The sequence below is a fragment of the Leptodactylus fuscus genome, chromosome 4 (assembly GCF_031893055.1).
Source record: "Leptodactylus fuscus isolate aLepFus1 chromosome 4, aLepFus1.hap2, whole genome shotgun sequence".
Taxonomy (NCBI): Eukaryota; Metazoa; Chordata; class Amphibia; order Anura; family Leptodactylidae; genus Leptodactylus; species Leptodactylus fuscus.
The window spans coordinates 49,550,699-49,571,583 of record NC_134268.1 but is presented as its reverse complement, the minus strand read 5'-3'; the positions used below and the strand labels follow the sequence as shown (position 1 = coordinate 49,571,583).

General features: G+C 38.3%; 1 protein-coding gene across 9 annotated transcripts in view; it reads right to left on the bottom strand.

The window, feature by feature from the left end:
• Positions 1-1,179: 1,179 nt before the first annotated feature.
• EYA1 (EYA transcriptional coactivator and phosphatase 1) overlaps positions 1,180-20,885 on the bottom strand; it is an 89,772-nt gene continuing 70,066 nt past the window's right edge. For all 9 annotated transcript variants that reach the window (XM_075270421.1, XM_075270424.1, XM_075270423.1 and 6 more), the window contains 6 exons: positions 11,204-11,262; positions 8,706-8,866; positions 7,865-7,979; positions 7,149-7,270; positions 6,238-6,338; positions 1,180-4,532 (listed from right to left, as the gene is read on the bottom strand). In XM_075270421.1, the coding sequence (XP_075126522.1) occupies positions 4,452-4,532; positions 6,238-6,338; positions 7,149-7,270; positions 7,865-7,979; positions 8,706-8,866; positions 11,204-11,262 (639 nt within the window). In that variant the 3' untranslated portion in view covers positions 1,180-4,451. The remainder of the gene's footprint in view (positions 4,533-6,237; positions 6,339-7,148; positions 7,271-7,864; positions 7,980-8,705; positions 8,867-11,203; positions 11,263-20,885) is intronic.

The following is a 20,885-nucleotide window of genomic DNA, read 5'->3' as shown; positions in this document are numbered from 1 at the left end:
TATACACTGTATTATGTATTGTCAGAAAATATCTCACTGAGTTACTATTTAAAGGGAGTCTACATCACCAAAGTCACTTCTAATGCACATATATATTTTAGGGGCTATTAGGTTAGGCCCAGTTCACATCTGCATTTGGAATTCCATTCGGGGAGTCTGCTTGGGGATCCTTCAAACAGAATACTAAATGCATTAAAAAGCGGTGAGCAATGAAAGCACATGGACCCTATAGACTATAATGGGGTCCGAGTATTTTCCACACGGTGTCCGCACGAGTCATGTACCGTAGTTCTTGCAGTACTTTTCCCTTAGTGGAAAACACACGGACCAGATTATAGTCTATGGGGTCAGAGTGCTTTCATTGCTCACCGCTTGTCAATATATTCGGTAGTGCCGAAAATCGGCAGAGAAAAAAGACTTTTTCTCCGACGCTTCCAGTTTCAAACAACAGACACCCAATGGACTCCTGACAGATAAGATAAGATAATCCTTTAATAGTGCACACAGGAAACTCCAGCTGAATCAGGTCTTGAATCTTGTCCATGCTTTAACAATAGTAAGAAAAGAAAAAAAAAAATACTCCACAGGGTCTTCCATTCCATTTATAGCTGTTAATTCATAGTGCTAGTTTGCTTAGTTAGAAGATTCTTGAAGATACAGACAAAAAGAGTGAAAAGGAAAGATAAAGGTTGCTCTCAGCTTGGAGCTCTGTATCGAGGCAGCCACTCAATGCAGCGCCATCTTGGGGAAAAAAAATCCCTTTATAGTCAATGGGGTTCACTGGGCTACGAAAATGTATGACATATAACAAAAACCTATAACAGATAAATGGTTTCAACGCTAATTTGGTGGTGGTCCCTGCATGCAAAAGTCACTGCTCGGCCAATCACTATCCTATCCTTTCCAAAAATATATGGCGGGTTGTGTATTATTCAATTTCTATAGTTAGTGCTCATAGCTTTAATACCACAAGCAATTTATACTCAAGCATATAAGATACGAAACCGTTCACTTCGTTCTCACTGGCACACATAGGAAAAATAAGTATAATCCTTCATTGTAGTCTTCTGATTTTATTTCAAATGATTCACTCTTTTCCAAATTTTCTAATTTTTTTTCTTTCTTTTACAGAATCAAAAAATAACAAAAGTAATACAATAATAATTACAATAGGTACATGTAAAAATAAAATTAAGCACAATTTAATTAATATTTCACAAATTAAATTTATTAATTTAACACAAAATTGAATGAGAAGAGAAAACTGTACATATCTGTGGGTACACACATGCTAATTTTTGTACAATACGGCTGAAATATTCACTGTTACTTGAACTGTTAAAAAAAAAAGAAAGAATCCCTGTGTGTTTTCCTTAAGAAAAAGATGCAAAGTCAATTTAAGATCCTCAAGTTCCTAATTCTAGCAGCAGTGTCTGTAGTTCGGGGGAGGGGGGGGGGAAGGTCATATCTGATAATGTACTCAATTGTGTAATAATATTTGCAGGTAGATTTCAAGCAGGTAAATTAAATTCAAGAAAATTCTCTGAAAATTCAACCTGATATGATTTTAATACATTTATACAGCTTTCGATGGTTTATTTGATCAAAGTCACATGTGCTTGCATGTATTAGTAGTTGGATTTTCCGTGTTTTGGTGTGTAAGAGCGGCTTATGTGGTAGTGAACTGGTTACAAAGATGATGGGAGTAGAACGTTATAGCTTAGGCTGGTCTTACACAACCGTAATGATTCTACGGTCCGCATGTTGCTGATCAGCAACATACACTCCGCAGATGTCCGTGTCCTGCCGCACTCGCCCATAGAGTTCTATGGGCGAGTCCGTGCAGTGTCGCAATTCACGGGCATTACGGACATGCTCTATAAATTGTGGAGCACGGTTGCGGCCCGGCCACACCACGGATAAACTATCCGGTGGTGTAAGAGGCCGCATTGAGTATAATGTGTCCGCAATGGAAAACCCTCAATTGCGGATCATTTGCGGACTTACATTACGGGCGTGTAAGACCAGCCTAAGTACATTATAGCTATAGAATGTTAGGAGTTTAAGGCTATGTTACTGTTTGCAATCGCACAATAAATCTCCCAAAATTGCCACCTGAGGGAGGAGCAAGATGGCACCCACTGTATATATGGTGAAGCAACACAGTTCTTGCATTACATGCTGTATGTGCTGACTAAAAGGGGTATTCAGCCTGAATTATTCATCACCTACACACTTGAAAAGTAATAAATGATAGAGTGATCCAGTGCTCCACATTTATAGGGGAACATGCTGAACTGGAACTCTATTTCTAGCAATGCTTTTGTGGCTAGCAGTAACAGGGTTCTGGGTTCAATTGATCTAGCATTTATGACCTATAACCTCGACAGGCAATAAATTCTTCACGCTGAAATACTCCTTATAGGCCTCCTTTGAGAATACAGATAGATGTTGTTTGGGATAAATATATATATACATGGATAAAATGACTGGTACCTTTCGTTTAATGAAAGAGAAACCCACAATGGTCACAGAAATAACTTGACTCTGACAAAAGTAATAAATAAAAATTCTATGAAAATGGACAAATGAAAGTCAGACATTGATTATTTTTTTTTTATTCTGTTGTAGCGAAAAGCAAACTCATGAGACAGGCCTGGACAGAAATGACGATTCCCTTAACTGGTACCTGTAACTGTCAATGAGACTTCTGCACCTCTCAGCAGGTATTTGGCCCCCTCCTCATGAGCAAACTGCCCCAGTTATCTTGGGTTTGCAAGGGCCCTTTTCCAGACACCATATTTCAGCTCCTTTCAAAGATGCTCAATAAGGTTTAGGTCAGGACTCATAGAAGGCCACTTCACAATAGTCCAATGTTTTCCTCTTAGCCATTCTTGGGTGTTTTTAGCTGTGTGTTTAGGGTCATTGTCCTGTTGCAAGACCCATGACCTACAACTGAGACCAAGCTTTCTAACACTGGGCAGCACATTTCTCTCTAGAATCCCTTGATAGTCTTGAGATTTCATTGTACCCTGCACAGATTCAAGACACTCTGTGCCAGATGCAGCAAAGCAGTCCCAGAACATAACAGAGCCTCCTCCATGTGTCACAGTAGGGACAGTGTTCTTTTCAAGATATGCTTCATTTTTCCATCTGTGAACATAGAGCTGATGTGCCTTGCCAAAAATTTTGATTGTTGTCTCATCTGTCCATAGGACATTCTCCCAGAAGCTTTGTGGCTTGTCAACATGTAGTTTGGTTATTATTACTTTTGTCAGATTCAAGTTATTTCTGTGACCATTGTTGGGTTTTCTTTCATTAAACGAGGGGTACCAACAATTTTGTCCACGTGTGTATATAGATATATATATATATGTAACTGATGAGTCTGTCTATATCCTTTATTTCAAATTACTTAATTGAAATGCTAATCATGCCGCTCTTGAACAATAAGAAAGTATAAGAAATAGTGTTGTGGTTTGGAGAATGGGAATCTGTTGATTTAACTGGCGAACAAAACAATTTTGTAAGATGTTCTTGACACTTGACATCCATGTGTTTGGTCTTAACAAATTCACCTATATTAAAAAAACACCTTTATCTACATATTTATAACTAACACTTTGATAAGGCACTGCACAACAGTTTGTACACACGCCGTCCTGCACATCTTATCTACCGAGGCTTTGCTATCCCAATATTATTTACCTAAACAATATGTAAAAGAATCCATTATTACAAATTTACACACAAACAAAAAAATCTTTCTGTACATGATTGTCGCAGTGATGTACATATTTCTATCTTAAATTACAGTATACATACTTTAGGTCAGAGGTAGGCAACCTGCCGATTACCTGATGTGGGCAAAAGCAATCCCAAAAACTTCGACTGGGACTTGTAGCTTTCCAACGACTGGAAATCCTAGATTGCCTACATCTGCTTTAGACTCTTTTGTCCAAAGTCATTTCTGAATCACCAAGATGGCTCCTTGGTACCATCTTTCTTCTACTATATCTCTGTACGTCAAGCTGAAGTGTCCATCCATAAATAAGACGTAAAAATTTTCTAGGGCACTATACTAAGAGACTTTAGCATAGCTGTTTAATGTGCAGTAAAACCTGCCATTCCACAGTCAACTTTCCTTTTGTGGAAATCATAAAACCTATTAAGAAGTTTCGAGATCTTAGTTTTCATTTTCTTCACAGGTATGAACCCTTTGCTTTGCCTGTGGACCTAGAACGTAGGCTAGAGTTTTTTTTTTTATTTATAAGGTTTTTTTCCCCTTAAAGTCCTATTGCTTAAATTATCAGCAGTGTATCAAACAGAAGATAAGCGCTTCCGGTTGAAATTCCACTTCAGCAATGTTGCACAGGGACACCGGAACATCTGTTTCATGTAACCCATCAGCAGGGTTTATTTGTATTCGGAAACAAAGTGCTGTTTTCCTGCTACAAGTATTCAAGTTCCAATGCGTGGTGCAGTGCCATTAAATCTGAGTGGCTTGTTATTCTCCAGAATGGCATCGAATGCTGGAACAAAAGCAAAAACAGAGTTGAAATTTCATCATAAATTTCATCATGAAATTTTTCATTGAATACGCACATTTTCCTAAAAATATAATTTGCTTAGCTTTTCTGAAATATAACTGGAAGACGGCATATTTTTTCAGCCAAAAAGTGAATTCTCAAAGGGCCCCTTAAAATTTCACCTTGCCTAATGCACCCCTAAATCTAGAATAGAAGATGGCTTTATAAAATGCACCACAGAAGGATATACTGTAGAAGCCTATGGCAATGAGAAAAGAAGGGGCAGTAATAAAAACTACTAAAATGATACATGACTGTTTTTCTTTGGCATGTGGGAGGAAACCTACGAAAACACGGGGGAGAACATACAAACTTCTTGCAGATGTTGCTCTAGGCAGGATTCAAACCCAGGACTCCAGTGCTGCAAGGTTACCCACTGAGCCACCAAGATATTTGACTTAAACTAAGCTTATAATTCCCATATTTTTTGTTATATTAGCCACTATACACAACTTCTAATCCAGTGGCTACACACCAACAGTGTATATACCTGACACCAAATTAACAGGCCGGTTGATGTATTCTAGGCTAGATTCATATGTGCATTGGAGGTTCCTTTAGGACTCTTTCAGACTTGCCGGAAAAAGAAGGGCAGAATATTGGACTATTTTTTTTGATAAGATAACAGACACCATGATAATAAGCCCTGGTTCACATCTGCATTCGGTATTCTGCTCGGGGGTGGACTCCCCGAACGGAATTCCGAACACATTAAAAAGTGGTGAGCAATGAAAGCACACAGACCCTATAAAGTATAATGTGATCAGTGTGTTTTCTGCACAAATCATGCAGAGAGGAAAGTTGTTGAAGTACTTGAAGTACTTTTTAAGTACTTTTGTCTCCGCATGACACCGCACGCCAAACTCATAAACCCCATTATAGTCTGTGGGGTCCTTGTGACTTCATTGCTCAACGCTTTTGAATGTGTTCGGTATTTTGTTCGGGGGTGGGGGTCCCAACCAGGCCTAAGTCAATGAGGATTGTTGTTGCATTCCATTGTGTGATGGATTTGCTCCTATGACAGATCACAAATATGGAATTCATTAAGCAAATGTGAACCTAGTCTTAGTTTCCACTATCTCATCTGTATGAAGTCTTTGATCATTAATACTTATATGTGATGGCAAAGGAACACAAAGCTTATATAGACTATAGATTATATATAGACTTGAAGTAGAGTTCATCGTTTTCTATTGGAATTTGGGTATTTTTGAATACCTGGTGACTAGAGATGAGCGAACACTGTTCGGAACAGCCTTTCCGAACAGCACGCTCACAGCACGCTCCCATAGAAATGAATGGAAGCGGCCGGCACGCGGGGGGTTAAGCGACCGGCCGCCGGCAAAGCGTACGTGCCAGATGCTTCCATTCATTTCTATGGGAGCGTGCTGTTCGGATCAGCTGATCCAAACAGTGTTTGCTCATCTCTACTGGTGACCATTAAAAAACATACTTTGAGCACTTTTTTGGTTCTCAAATATGGCACCTCAAAAAATCTTGTAATATATATTCAATATAGAATTGTAAACCTAGGACATATGTGACAACCAACAATATGGGCTTTTACTGTGCTGGATGTGGGATTTTATATATACATATAAAGTACTATAAAGTTATTGTAACGAAAATATGTCAGCGACCTAATTACCTTTTTGGCTCCTTGTTCTTCCTCTACACCATCTCCAACTACAACATAGACTACTTTTCTTCCAAACCTCTGAACTATCCTTTCAAAGCAGCTTTCTTTCCCTGTGAAAAAAAATGCAAAGAAAATGTGAACCAGTAATCTTCCAAATAATTTATGTTTTGTTTCAATTCCTAGGAAATCCATGTATGCTATCAGTTTCCTATCTGCGCACAAGTCAGAGGCCACCCTTGATATAATCTCTAGTCAAAACAGCCATCAAGTACGTATTCGTTTTTCTGTGTCACAAGAAAATCTGCAGCAATGGAAGTTCCTGACTTCTGAGCTCACGCTTGTTGCTATACCCCGATGGTTCGATTTCTATATAAATCATATTTTTGTAATTTGCATTCTGGAATTGATCAGTAATATGCAGAGTAGTCGTGTGATCTCTGCCAAATTATTAGGGCTGTTCCAAAACCACAAATCTAGTTACAAACAGAAGAATTTTCAGTTCAGTTCTTCAATATAAAACTTATCAAAAATTAGATAAGTCGTACAATGTATTTACAAAAATGTAACTTTTTGGGAGCCTTCACACGGAGTATACGCTCCGCTCATTCTGAACGTAAAAACTCGTTCAGAATGAGCGCGTAAAAACCAGATCCCATTGATTTCTATGGGTGTCGGCATACACGCGTATCACATTGAAAGCGATAGGTAAAAAAGCCTCCCATTGATTTCAATGGGTAGCGCACATATGCCGGCACCCATAGAAATCAATGGGATCTGGTTTTTACACACTCATTCTGAACAAGTTTTTACGTTCAAAATGAGCGGAGCGTAACTCCATGTGAAGGCTTCCTTTATACGTAAACAAAGACACGTAACTTTTTATACGTAATTTATTGAATATTGTTTTATACTGTACTCACCTATTTTAGTTGCACTATAAATATTTTCAATTGGAAAGACAACTCCTAATCCGTATAGCAGGACCTTTGCAAGTGCTGGTATAAGTTGAGTAGTTGTGACTAGTATATTTACACAGTTAGTCCTGCAATATGACAAACAGAATATATGAGCGACTAAATACTATTCTACATTCTTTAACAGTACATAGCTTAGGCTGGATTCACATCTGTGGTGGTCATTCCATTTTTATGTTCCATTGCGGATGGATACTAAAGACGAACCCATTGAATGGAGAGTCCAGCAGAACCAGATTCCATTAATTCTAATGGGGTCCATTGGGTATCTTTTTTTGTGCCAATCATTTTGCCGGACTAAAGAGTCCTCCATGCGGAACTTTTGCTGGATTCTGCATCCAAGGATCCTGCCAGATCTTCCAATGCACATGTGAATCTAGCCTTAGGCCCGGTTCACATGTGTGGTCGGTATTCCTTTCGGGGAGTTCACTTGGGGACCCCTCGAATGGAAACTTATACACATAAAAATACAGTAATCTAAGAAATCACACGGACCACATAGACTATAATGGAGTCCATGGTTTTTTTTCTTGGCTAACTTCTTTTTAATGAGTATAGGTTTCCATTCAGGGGGTTCCCAAGTGGACTCCCCGAACGGAATACCGAACGCACACGTGAACCAAGCCTTAACTGGTTTAATGTATTTAGCATAAAGAAATTACCTGGAGTGAATTAATGTAAGAGCTTTCAGTGCAAGAGTTAACCACGAATCTGTCAGGGCCTCAATCTCGGCCCTTAGCTGTAACCAGGCTTCTCTCTTTGCTGGGCCAAGCAAACCTGTGATAACATAAAGAATTGTAGTTACACAACATTACAATAACTGCTCTCAGTTTATTGCACAATGAATTATTCTGGGTGAACGAACACCACCACACCTTAGTGTAAAGTTTTCTTTTAGCCTATGACAAAAGTACAATTCAATGAGATATGCAGATTATCCTTTAAATAAAGAGGTTATCCCAGCAAGACAACTTGAACCAGGGCTGCCATCTCGAATTTCATGTACCATACAGGTAAATTTCGTAGTCCCCCTGCCCCATCCTGTCTAAGGTTGGTGGGTTATGTAAATGAGGTGGGGGTCTGTGGCAGACAACATGAATGGGTAACATAATACTTCACAGTGACCTACACATAGTATAATGCTTCCCAATGGTCCCTGCACAATATAATGCTTCCCATATGGTCCCCACACAGAATAATGTCCCCTAGTAGTCCAGCAAACTGTATAGCAGCTGGAAAAAAAGGTACTACAAGCTAAATTCGTGGATTAACTTTCTCAAATGCTACACATTGTAATAAACTGTATAAATTCTCATTTACCGCCGTCTCAGTGAATGACTGATTGATGGGAATGTCAAGAGATGGACCCTCATTGATCTACATTAATAATATATCCAAGGGATAGACAAATACTTAAGTCCTGGACAACTCTTGTAAAAACTAGCTGAGAATTTGGACAGTTGTGCAAAATGTATGAAAAAAAAATGATGTTCATTTACTTACCTCCAACATTATTTTTATAGGTGTTGTAGATTTCTTTTACTCTTCTATAACGAAAAGCCAATTTTCTCATCCAGTCTACCCCTCCGCGGACACCTGTGGCAAGGCAGAGGTTTGCACTGGTCGCTGCTGCTGGAAAGCCGTCTGTCCCAAAGTTGTACGTGCTATATTAATGGAAAAATAAATTCATTAAATGATTTAGAAAATCTCTGGATTTTGTATCTTATTGTGTATGTTATGGTTAAATTGAATCTGAAGAGCCCGTAGATACAAAATCCCCAAAATAATTTCCTTCACATACAAAAAAAGTTTAAAAAATTCTGTTTCCTAGCTATCAGTTTTTAATTTAGGAACATTTCAGCCAAGTGGTGGATATATTAATACTGCCCAAGCTTTAGGCTGAGGTCATACGTTGCGGAAATGCGTTTTGTTGTTGAGCCAAAGCCAAAAATGACTTCTTCTCAATCCACTCCTAACTCCAAAACACCACAGCAAAATCTGCAACAAAAAGCTGCATTTGGGAGCCTTCACACGGAGTTTACACTCCACTCATTCTAAACGTAAAACTCGTTCAGAATGAGCGCGTAAAAACGAGCTCCCATTGATTTCTATGGGTGTCGGCATACGTGCGCTCCCCATTGAAATCAATAGGAGGTTTTTTCCCCTCTTGCTTTCAATGTGATATGCGCGTATGCCGGCACCCATAGAAATCAATGTGAGCTGTTTTTTATGCACTCATTCTGAACGAGTTTTATGTTCAGAATGAGCGGAGAGTATACTCCGTGTGAAGGCTCCCTTTCTGCAACATGGCACCTCAGTCATAGACATTCTTAAACAGTGCTAGATTTTTTGAAGTGTCTTCTAAGTATGATGTATCTTGAGACTGCCTACTCTAAGCTTGCACTATTAGTTGGCTTAGTTTCTGACTATATGTAAAAGGTGTCAAAATTTTGGTGCATTTTTTGTGTTTGATGTTACATCTCATTTCTGGCCTCTTTTCTAAACCTTGCCTATACAACTTATCTCCATAGGAGGTCACAATTGATAACCACAAGAAACATCAATGGTACGTCAGATCAATCATACAATGCAACGTGAAATATCAGATCTGGAATTTGGTTTAAAAAAATATGGCACAAAAAGCAATAGTGGTAGAAATGAATGTTAGCCAGTTACGCAATATTACACACTACCATTGGCTAAAAGCTTACATTTTATGGTCATTGGCTACCATTTCTAAAATTTTAAAATATATTTTCTCAAAATAAGGTCAATTCACCTATTTTAGCTGGTTATCAATCATTTTAAAATAACATACGCGTGTTTTAGGCTAAGGCCCCATGTAGAAAACCGCAGCTAAAAAAACATTATGGAAAAAAAAAGAAGCAAAAATATATTGCGTTGTTGCTACATTTTTCTCTGCAGTTTTTCTTATTTAAGGGTCCATTCACACTGAGTTTTTTGGCGAGGATTTTGGTGCTGAATCCGTGTCAGAATCCACATGGAAAAAACGTCTCCCCATAGAGTTCTATGGGTTCCACTAGTTCTATGGGTTCCGCTAGCGGATAAAAAGCTTCCTTCAGGCGGATTCCGCTTGCAAAAACCAACGCAGTCAATGGGAAATCCACGTGGAATTGGCAAAAACCACATGGAAAAAACACTAACGGTTTTTTCAAGGTCCATACACTGTGCTAGAGGAAAAAAACATTTCCTAATTCATGAAGCGGATTTTTTTCCTTGCCAAAATCCTCGCCAAAAAGTGTGAATGGACCCTAAATTTATAAGAAAAACACTTGGAGCTAAAAATGACATGCTGTGTTTTTCAAAAATACATGGGTTTTTGAAAACTCAAATTTTTTGCAATTTTTTTCCCCAATGTGTGGATTAGCCAGAATTGTATTCACTATGCTGGTACTGTAAAACAGCATACGAGAAAAGTGTTTTTTTTTCCCCATGACTTTTCCGCAACGTGGAGCCTTAGCCTTAACCAAGCTTGATAAAGGAGGCTCCATAAGTAGGGTGGAGCGATCGGGATCAGAAAAGATCGGATACCGATTGGCGATTGAGTGTATTTCACGATCGTGATTGGAATTCCAGTCCCAATCTTTTTTGGCGGGATTGAGGTCTCACAGTACTTCCTACAATGCTTGGCTACTTGCCAATCATAGTGGGAAAAGCCAAAATTAGGGTTGAGCAAGCGGGATCGAGAAAGATCGGATGGATCCCAATCGGCAATCAAGCAAATTTCACGATCGTGATCAGGATCAGCTAGAAAATAATCGAAAATCGGATTTTAAAAACGATCCTAAAATCTCAAGATCGGCTCATCCCTATCCATAAGATATTGAACTTTAGAAAATTGCTAAATAAATCTACTGCTGTAGGCTATAAACTTAGTTAAATGTGAGAATTAAATGAAGAACAAAAAACACATTCATATGTTATCACTGGTTTTATTTCCCAGTCATGGCCACAGCAGGACTTCATTACAAAAAACTTACCTTAAATCCTGTCCATTGTCATCCGATGATACATCATCTATATGAACCTGGTCACATTCCTAAGAGAGGACAGAAATTAAGATTTTTACTACGTCTGCCACTTAACACAAATGAGAAGACAATATCTCCATCTTAAAATGTGATTCCACATCTTTTAAAGCCATAGGTGGTGGCCTTGTAAAATATCCACTTTACGTTTTAAGTGCCTTCCAAAAAGTTAGCTGTCATTCCTTTTTACTGACCTCCATCTCCTTCTCAATATTTACTAAGCTGCTAAGAACAATTAGTCCATTCGCTTCATAACGGCCTCCTTACTCTTTAAGGTACCTTAAATATTGTACTGTTTAAAGCTGACACAGCCAGTACTTAGCTTAACTCAAACCAGACATCTTCAGTAATGTAACATGCTACAAAAATTAAACCCGATGGAAACCGCCAATGAAATTATGACCTCTGATTGCTGTTGAGCCACACACTAACACAGCCTGGGGCCAATGTTTCTGAACAGTGTACACCAAAAAATCTGTTACTAGTTTTCCATTTATTTGAGACTTGTGAGTTTTATTTATTTTGCCTTGGTTAAATAGAAAAAAAAAAAGTAAGAGTGTTCGGATTCTGAAAACGTGAAATCTGAAAGGAGCAGATCAGACCAACTTTTTGTTTTTTTTATAAGTTTAAAGGTATCTGCTACTTGTGCTACTTACACAAAAGAGCCTTGTTACCAATCCTTTCTAAAATAGAAAGTGGGACGTGAACGACGATTAGAGCAATTTACTGGAAGAAATTCTCATTAATTTGTACTAAGGTTCACAAGATTCAATAGAAGCTCCGAGGCGCGATCATTAAGGTGTTTATTTACAAACCCTCAGCCAAATGCTTGTGTTACAGGCCTCCTTACAGTGCGCTATGAATGTGACTTTGGGCTTTTGCGATCTCAGGCTATTGTGGAATGACTGACAATAAACCTTATGTTGACATTCCACATACAGGAAACCAAGGAATGCCTAGCATCCAGGCATACCGAGAGAGCCGACCATTGCAAATGACACACTCAATTCTCATATATCACAACGGCATAAAGAAAAATCATTAGACGTTGAACATGACAATTGGAGATTATTTTTGGATTATTAATATGGGTAACAAACATGTTTTCTTGCTATCAAAACTAATAAAACTTTTTGAAACTGGCAAACACAGCACCAATTTTTTTTTTATTCTGACAAATGAGCAATAAAATTATTTGGCAAATTAAAATATTTCTAAAAGTTTTAATGTGCATTAGAGATGAGCGAGTAGTATTAGATTGAATACTATTATTCGATCGAATACCTCCCTTTGCATAGTTATTGGTGTACTCGGTCGAATACCACGCGGTAAACATTCCCCTCCCACCTTCCCTGGTGCTTTTTTTTTTTTAACACCAAAAATTATGCAGGGGAGGTATTTGATCGAATATACTTGCTCATCTCTAATGTGCATGATACAACACAACCTACTCTCTAGGGAACTGACCTTATACTACAACGACTATACGACTGCCCCATACACATGCATGCTCAGTTTGGCCAAGTATGCATATATTTTAAATGGGGAGAGGAGAAAGAGCCTTATCTCCTGCCAGAACCAAAGGATAGGACATTAAAATATTCAAATAAATTTTCCCTGATCCTTCTCAGTATCTCAATTTTTGGAGGAGAGGCGGGAAACCACTATACACGTTATATAGTGTGTCGGACCCGCCAATATCGAAATCAGCTGCCGATATTTTTGGGAGTCCTAAAAGAGACCTGACAAAGTGGGGCGTAATTGTATTATCACTGTTTTCTACAACAGGATAGGAAAAAATATCAACAAGCAATGGCTGCCTTACCATACCATCATGGGATGTGAAAATGGGAACCAACTTCGGCAAATGGTTCCTTTTGAATTTTGCTATGGGGCAACCTCTATCATAATGTAAATTTTTTTCTAAGGTTGAAACATTATTCATGTATGGTTAACCACAATATAATCTGGTTCACTGAAATACTACAAACAGTAAACCTGAATAGGTCCAATTTTTTTGAGAATCTTCCATATTGAACTTCCAACCATGACGACAACACTTAGCTCATGCTTAACACTCTCTTATTCTCGCATTTATCGATGCCGAATAAATATTTAACGTGCCGTTGATTCGCCTTCTGTGCACAATAACTACGGCTCTATAACCTGGTCTTTGACTTCTTTCCAGAAACAGTAAGTTCAGAATTTCGTGTTTCCGAAAAGTAGCATAAAATGTGTACAAATATTGAATCAAAATCTGCACATAAAATACACAACCTAAATATTGCTTCGTAGATTTTACAAGCAGATATTTTGCATTACCAACGCCTTCTGAATATTTGGTTTTTTTTCGAGTAGATTTTTAGATAGGGGGAGGGAGGATGGAGTCGAAGAAAAACTCAAACCAGCTGTTCTGTAACAGAATTAAACAGTGACCCTCAACCTCACTTTTAAAACATCTATTTTCCAGCCACCCTTCTCTCAGCGAGCAGCAAGACCCAAGGAGGAAAAGACTTTGACCCTATAACCTTTTACTCCTCTCTCGAGGTCAACTGTTCTAGATAAGGGGAAAAAAGGATTATGAGGCCTCGGATGAGAAAAATGTAAACAAAATACTGGCGCTAGTGTATGAAGAGTTCAGAAATCTACTTAAATTATATTTATTTTTTCCAAGCAGTTTAGTTCTGGTTTTGTGAATCATTCTCGATATCCCGCACAATCACATATATTATGTATATATGGATGGATGGTCCGATCCAATATCAGTGCATACAATGTCCGATCTGTGATTTCATACAGTAGAAGAAAGTCAAACACGTTTACCGAAACGTTGATCTCTCTATTGGCAAAACAACATCTTTCATTAGCTTATGGGGAAAAGCATTATAGACGCCAAATGGAAGAGCTTTTCTGGGTGTCTCCTGAATACTGTTATTAAAGAATCAACCTTCTTTTATGCTGAGGCCCCACGTTGCGGAAACGCAGCTTTTTTTGTTGCAGATTTTGCTGTGGTTTTTGAGCCAAAGCCATGAGTGGATTGGGAAGAAGGAATAAGTATAAGAACTTCCTATATATTGCCCATTCCCTTTGTAGTCATTTTTGGCTTTGGCTCAAAAAAACGCAACAAAATAGCTACATTTCTGCAATGTGGGGCCTTGGCCTTAAAATGGTTTGCCCTCACTCTTATTGTTTGATATCTTCATTTCTTTGTCACAGTGTGAAGTCTCATATTGTATGTTCATGTTCCCTCTGATTTGTTAAGTGCTGCAGAATATTTTGGCGCTATATAAATATTATTAATTATTATTATTATATGAATTTCTGCAAAGGAACACTAGGGGTGAAATCGGAATTATAACAACACATTGGTCCAGATTTACTAATCTTGTCCACTTTGTAAACAGAATTAACTTGGTCAGTCTCAAAATGCACCAAATATATCACAGTGGTCAATGTCAGATCATAAATCCGGTGCCTCTGTAGAGTGCCTATATAATCTAGCATATTAGTCAAACATTTGATCACATGTGCGGAAAATCTGTCCAAATGTCCGACAAATCCATCCACCAAAATCTTTAGGTCAACTCTAAATTGATCTAATCTGCAACACATTTTGATCCATAAAGGAGTCTAAAAAATAGACAAATCCTCTCCACACCCACAATCAAGTCTAAAAATAGAAAATGTTGCAGCATCTGAAAAACTTCTGGCGAAAAATAATAAATGTGTCTAAAACAAGATGAAACAATATTTTTGTTCAAATAATGCTACAAAAATGTCATCCGTAGCATAGCAAATGTGGACCATCATATCAGTTTTGTCTAATTTGTTAAAGTTGTTGTCTCACGACACAGCCAATGCCCATTTGGTTTATTAGGACATATGGACATATAAAAGGGGCTCCGCTGCTAGAAAGTCTCTGTAGCGGCAAATCCTTTCCTACCAGACACCAGCCATTCTTGTATTACATGGACTGCTATCTATCTAAATGGCACCATATAATACTATATTCCTCTATTAATGACAGCTGAAGGATAAATGCCTGCCAGTCCATGGGATACTGGGGGTGGGAGCCTGGGCGATCAGCGCATTTCTCTGGTGGTCACATTTTGAAAGGAGTTGTCTATTCTAGAAAAAAAGAAGTAACATTTTTACTAGAAAAAAAAGAAGACTCAGAATAGGGTAGCAATTGTGGTCTTTGGTGCCAGACAAGTTAATAGAAGGCCATTTGAGTCTATGAAGAATATATCTTATAACATGGTTAGCATCAATGTCTGAATTCTATATACAGTCAAATAGAACTTAACATTGGATTTCTATTCTGATTTCTTTCCACAACTGTACTCATAGCCTAATTTGTTCCAATGAAGATTCCATAGAACACTAAACAATACACAAAGTAACAACTAAATCTAAATATTTACAATATTAAATAATGTATCTTTCCATCCAATGCATAAATTGGGTATAGGCTATTATACTGACCATTAGCGGTAAAACAATAAGGAAATATGCAGGAAACATTAGATGGCCTGATTTCAATAAAGATACAGCTTGTCATTACATTACAATTAGGTGGTGACATTTGTTTTATGGGGCATCCTTGGCATATCATTAACTCTATGACTGCTGCTGTGATGTTAAGGAAGGTGTTAGCAGATACCATTCAGCCAGTTAACATGTCCACAGTGTCCTTGAAGATAACTCTGCACATATTTACCTTTAACTACTGCATGACCTCCTTATCTGTTAACTAATAATGGGACTGTTATGCAAATGTTCTTATTTGCTTCCCATTGTGTAGGAGCTGCCACTTGTGTTTGCTCCCAGTGAGATAGTGAACAGCTCTGTTTGTCAGTAGCTTCTATTAATGGATAGCTCATTGAGATCTGATTAAATGTTTAGGGAAATAACAACAGGGGGTTAATCGTCACCTCATCATACTGTGACAAGGCTGACACATTGGCTGTGTATAGATTAGGCTACATTCACACCATGTCTATGGTGCATTGTGGAGGTATATGCCAAGAAACTCTCCCCATTATAGGACCAGATCTACTATTGTAGTACAACTAGCCACTGGCGTAAACATGGCACAACACTGGCGCAATGTGACATTAGTGTTAGCTAAAAATTTTTGACTTGCTAGAAAAGGGAGCCTGGCTTAAAGGGGTTGTCCTGGAATCTCAGTATTTGGGCAGGAAGCAAATGTCTTCAATGTACGTGAGGCTAAGGCTAGTCAGTGGCCTCTGTAACTAAAGAAAGGAATCAATGACATATTGGAGTGATGTCACCGGTTCCTTTCCTGTGTCCACAATGGTCACATGTGGCAAGGACTTCCGTTAGCGTGTGTTGAACTGGACATAAGAAGAGGACACCAGAGCACTGGGTCAGGTGAGTATGTTTTTTTTATGTTTCAATTCCTGCCCAAGTACTGAAACTCGTAGACAACCCCTTTAAATGAGCCAAAAATGCACCAAAATGATATTGTAAAATTGTGGCTCAAGCTAACCTAACTAAAAGGTGGTATAAACTTATCCTAGACGATCACTGTCTGTGGGAAATATATTATTATTATTTTTGTCAAAAATGTTGGGTTTGTGAGAATTTACACCAGGAGCGGAATACATTGTTGCAACTGCTATTCTTGTAGCCCCTACTTTCCTGAAAAGGGAGCGTGGTTAGGATGCTATGGACGTGAGACTATGGCCACCATATTTATTATAATTTATACTAAATATCTGCTGGAAATTATACTGAAAACCAACACCAGCTACGAGCTTCTCTTCATGTGCATGGGCCAATTTTGGCGCCAGAGAATCAAAGCAATGACAGATATAAACTAACATGAATTTGTGACAATTTACGTAAACTCTCGCGTAAATTTTAGAAAATCTATTTGATCTTAAAAAGTCATTCCCTTTCTTCTAAACTGCATCCATTTTTGAAAACTGGGGAGTATAACATAAAATTTCAAAAATGCACAATTTTTTTTGCAGGAAACTTACGAGCTCCAAAATTTGGGATTATTTTTTGATGCCAGAAAACTGACTTAAATTGATTAGTAAATTCTTCCCAATGGTCTTTCGTTAAAACAAGGAAACAGGAAGAGCTTGTGTACACAGTCACAAAGCCATTGGACTCAATCTGATTGGCAACGTCAAGATTTGGCCAATCTTATTCTACAGTCATTGCCCCAAAGGTAATAACGTCTTTCCCTTAGACATGAGCTACATAAAGAGAAATATTAGCCTCTAGTTCTTCAACTTCCGCTTAGATAAATCCATCTCCTAGGTGGAGCTCCGTTGCTAAATGGCTACAGACAAAGGTTTTTTTTATGTTTTTGTCTGTCTTTATTTTACCATGGGCTTAGGGTGTGATTATGAATGTTGACCCAGAGAGGCAAAAATTCCAACAATGATTGTGTGTTAAGGTGAAAATATAACACCATTTATGATGTAAAAACAAGTTCTGTGAAAGGGCTTAACAGCGTTACAATCCTCTAAGTATGATTATTATGGCAAAAATAACACACTTCCACATTTACTCAGTATTCCCAGTTTATCGTGAGAAAACTAACACCGTCCTGAAGCTTAATTGTTTCAATGCCTTATTCTGAAGGGTAAGGCAGAAAGAAAATTCCCTCTAGAAGCTGCAATTTACGTTTTCTTTTTACATCAGCGAGCCCATTGAGACTTGCTGGAAACGGGCCAGCATACAGGAAATGATCAGTGCATTCTCTGTTCTCTTCATATCTGTCATTAGGCAATTACTTCAACTCCTTCCTTGTCCATGTTGAATAATAAAGATCCCTGGCCGTATCTGTGAGAACCTGCATTACATTAAATGTTCAGACTTCTGTTTTTCAAAATGTTTCTTGCCATATAAAAGTATAAAGCGATATCAGTATTCTTGACCTGAACTGTAGAATATCACTATACATATGTGCAATAAACTATATATATATATATATATATATATATATATATATATATATATATATCTCAATCACAATAGGAAAGATAAGTGGTGTGGGGTACAATTCCTCCTCATATTCATATTAAACAACTTTCATTGATAGAAAAATATATTGTAGGAAAAACATTGATGTAATTTTATTACACCCAAGACACTCAACATTGTATATATATATATATATATATATATATATATATATATATATGTGTGTGTGTGTATAAATATATCTATATAGATACACACACGATTCGGGTATTAACAGCACAGTTGTTGCACTCAGTGTCATAACTAAAGTCTTGTGGGCCCCGGTGCAATCTTTTGTCCTGGGCCCCCTACCTCATCCCTACAGTGAATTCTTGATAGTGATGGTTACGGATGCTAAAGAGTTTAATCCACATTAGTATGGTTAGGGTAATCTGTGGGTCTCTTTGGTTTATGGGCCAGATGGAAGCTGCAACCTCGATACTGATGCCAGTGCTTATGGGCCCCCTAAGGTTCCTGAGCCCCAGTGTGAGTGCACCCTCTGCAACCCCTCAGGTTAAGCCCCTGGTTGCACTGTCATCTTACAGTAAAGGTATCCATAGATTTAAAGGGATTTGGGGTTTTCAGGGACTATACAAGTTATAATCTTTTTTAAGGCTAGACCATCGATATCAGATCAGTGGGGGTCTGACTATCACTATCCCCATTGATTGGCTATTTAAAGAGGCCATGATTCTTAGGCAATCGCCACTTTCTGTTCCTAAGGCAGTGACATAATAGCGTCTGTTACTCATCTGCCCTACTGCAGCTCAATCCCACTAAAATGAAAGGGGCTGAGCGGCAATACAGCTCGTCAGTGAGGTACTGGCTGTCATACACCACCAATCTGAAGTTGGTGACCTATTCAAAGTGTAGATCAATATCATAGTTTCAGAAAACCCTTTCAACCTAGGGTCAGGGCTATACAGCAACAAGTATTCACGTGACATAAGATTGTAATGTAGCGCTACTTCGTCATTCCTAATGATAGTGATTGGGGTCATGGTGTGAACCACAAGGTGCTGAAACTTTGCAGAAATACAAACATGCTGGATTTTTCTTATGACTGGAGTCAATATTATGAGATTCATAGATTGTAAGCTTTTGCGAGCAGGGCCCTCACTCCTATTGTTTGTTATATTAATTTCACATAATGTCTAATATTGTCTGTACATGAACCCTCTGATTTGTAGAGTGCTGAGTAATATATTTGTGACTGTTGCAGAACCATTGGTTATTGTGTAGCTCTTTACAAGTTTTTATATAATATATACATCCAGTTATACATTTTGCCAATGTAATATTACAGGAGAGCTATTGACGTGAGTGGGAGCAGCGTACTAGTAACTCCCCTCTCTGGATCATAGTGGGAATCCTGAAAAATATGACCCTATTATGATGATATGGTCACATATGGACAGGGTTGTCTTCACTAGAAAAACCCCTTTAAATTATTAGTCCCAATATTGGCAGGGATTGCTAAATCCATTGGCTCCGGAATACAGTCAGATTCGCTGGTTCTAGTTGAGAAATACACAAAATTCATTAATAACTGTGGTATGAAATAAATGTATTGTCTTGTATTGAAAAATGTGTTTTTGATGGCTATGTTGTATGATGACAGCAGCGCTATAAATAAAATAAAGCATTGTGGATGACATCAATATAAAAGTAAAAGAAAATTGAAAAGTGCTAAACACGAGCCAGGACACAAATCAGTTTTCAATATGAAATGTCAAATGCTCTAAAATTGGACGGCTAAACTGGATTACGGTTTTTAGTTCAAGTCAATTAAATCCTTTGATCAGGAATGAGTGTCTTTAGCCCATCATTACTATGCCTACCATGCCGAAGGGAAATGTTCGTTGTTGTAGGGTTACCATCCAAGAACGATTGATAACCAAATCACCAGAGCCACCAGGATACCAAGATCGGAGTTATTAAGATACAATACCAAACAGGAGAACAACCGAGTGCCCCTGGTTGTCACTTATAACCCCCACCTGGAGACGCTGAGAGGAATCACACGCAAACTACATCCACTACTACAAAAAGACAACCGTCTAACATCCATATTTCCGGACCCCCCTCTCCTGTGCTATAGACAGCCACCAAACCTCAGGAATATGATGGTCAGTAGCTCACTAACATCCCCAACCAACGCAGGAACATTTCCATGTGGGAATAAGAGGTGCAAAACCTGCCCCCACATACTGACCACTGACAGGATAGAGATACCAAACTCGAACAAGGAATATAACATTCCAGGTACCTTCACCTGCAGCACATCCAATGTAGTGTATTTAATTATGTGTACCAAATGCTCCACTGATAATCTGTATGTTGGAGAGACCGGACAGCAACTTAGACTGCGCATGAACTCACATCGCCATACTATTAAAGAACAAAGATCTGACCTTCCCGTGTCAAAACATTTTTGCAGGGGGGACCACAACATTACCAATGACATGAAAATTCTGATTTTGAGAGGGAATTTCAGATCTAAGAGAGAAAGACGCATACATGAATATAAATTCATGACATTGTTTCGGACACTAGAGTGTGGGATTAATGCATCACAGGGGTTCATGTCTTTTTACAGTAGTGTGTGATCTGACAAGGACCTGTAAGTGTT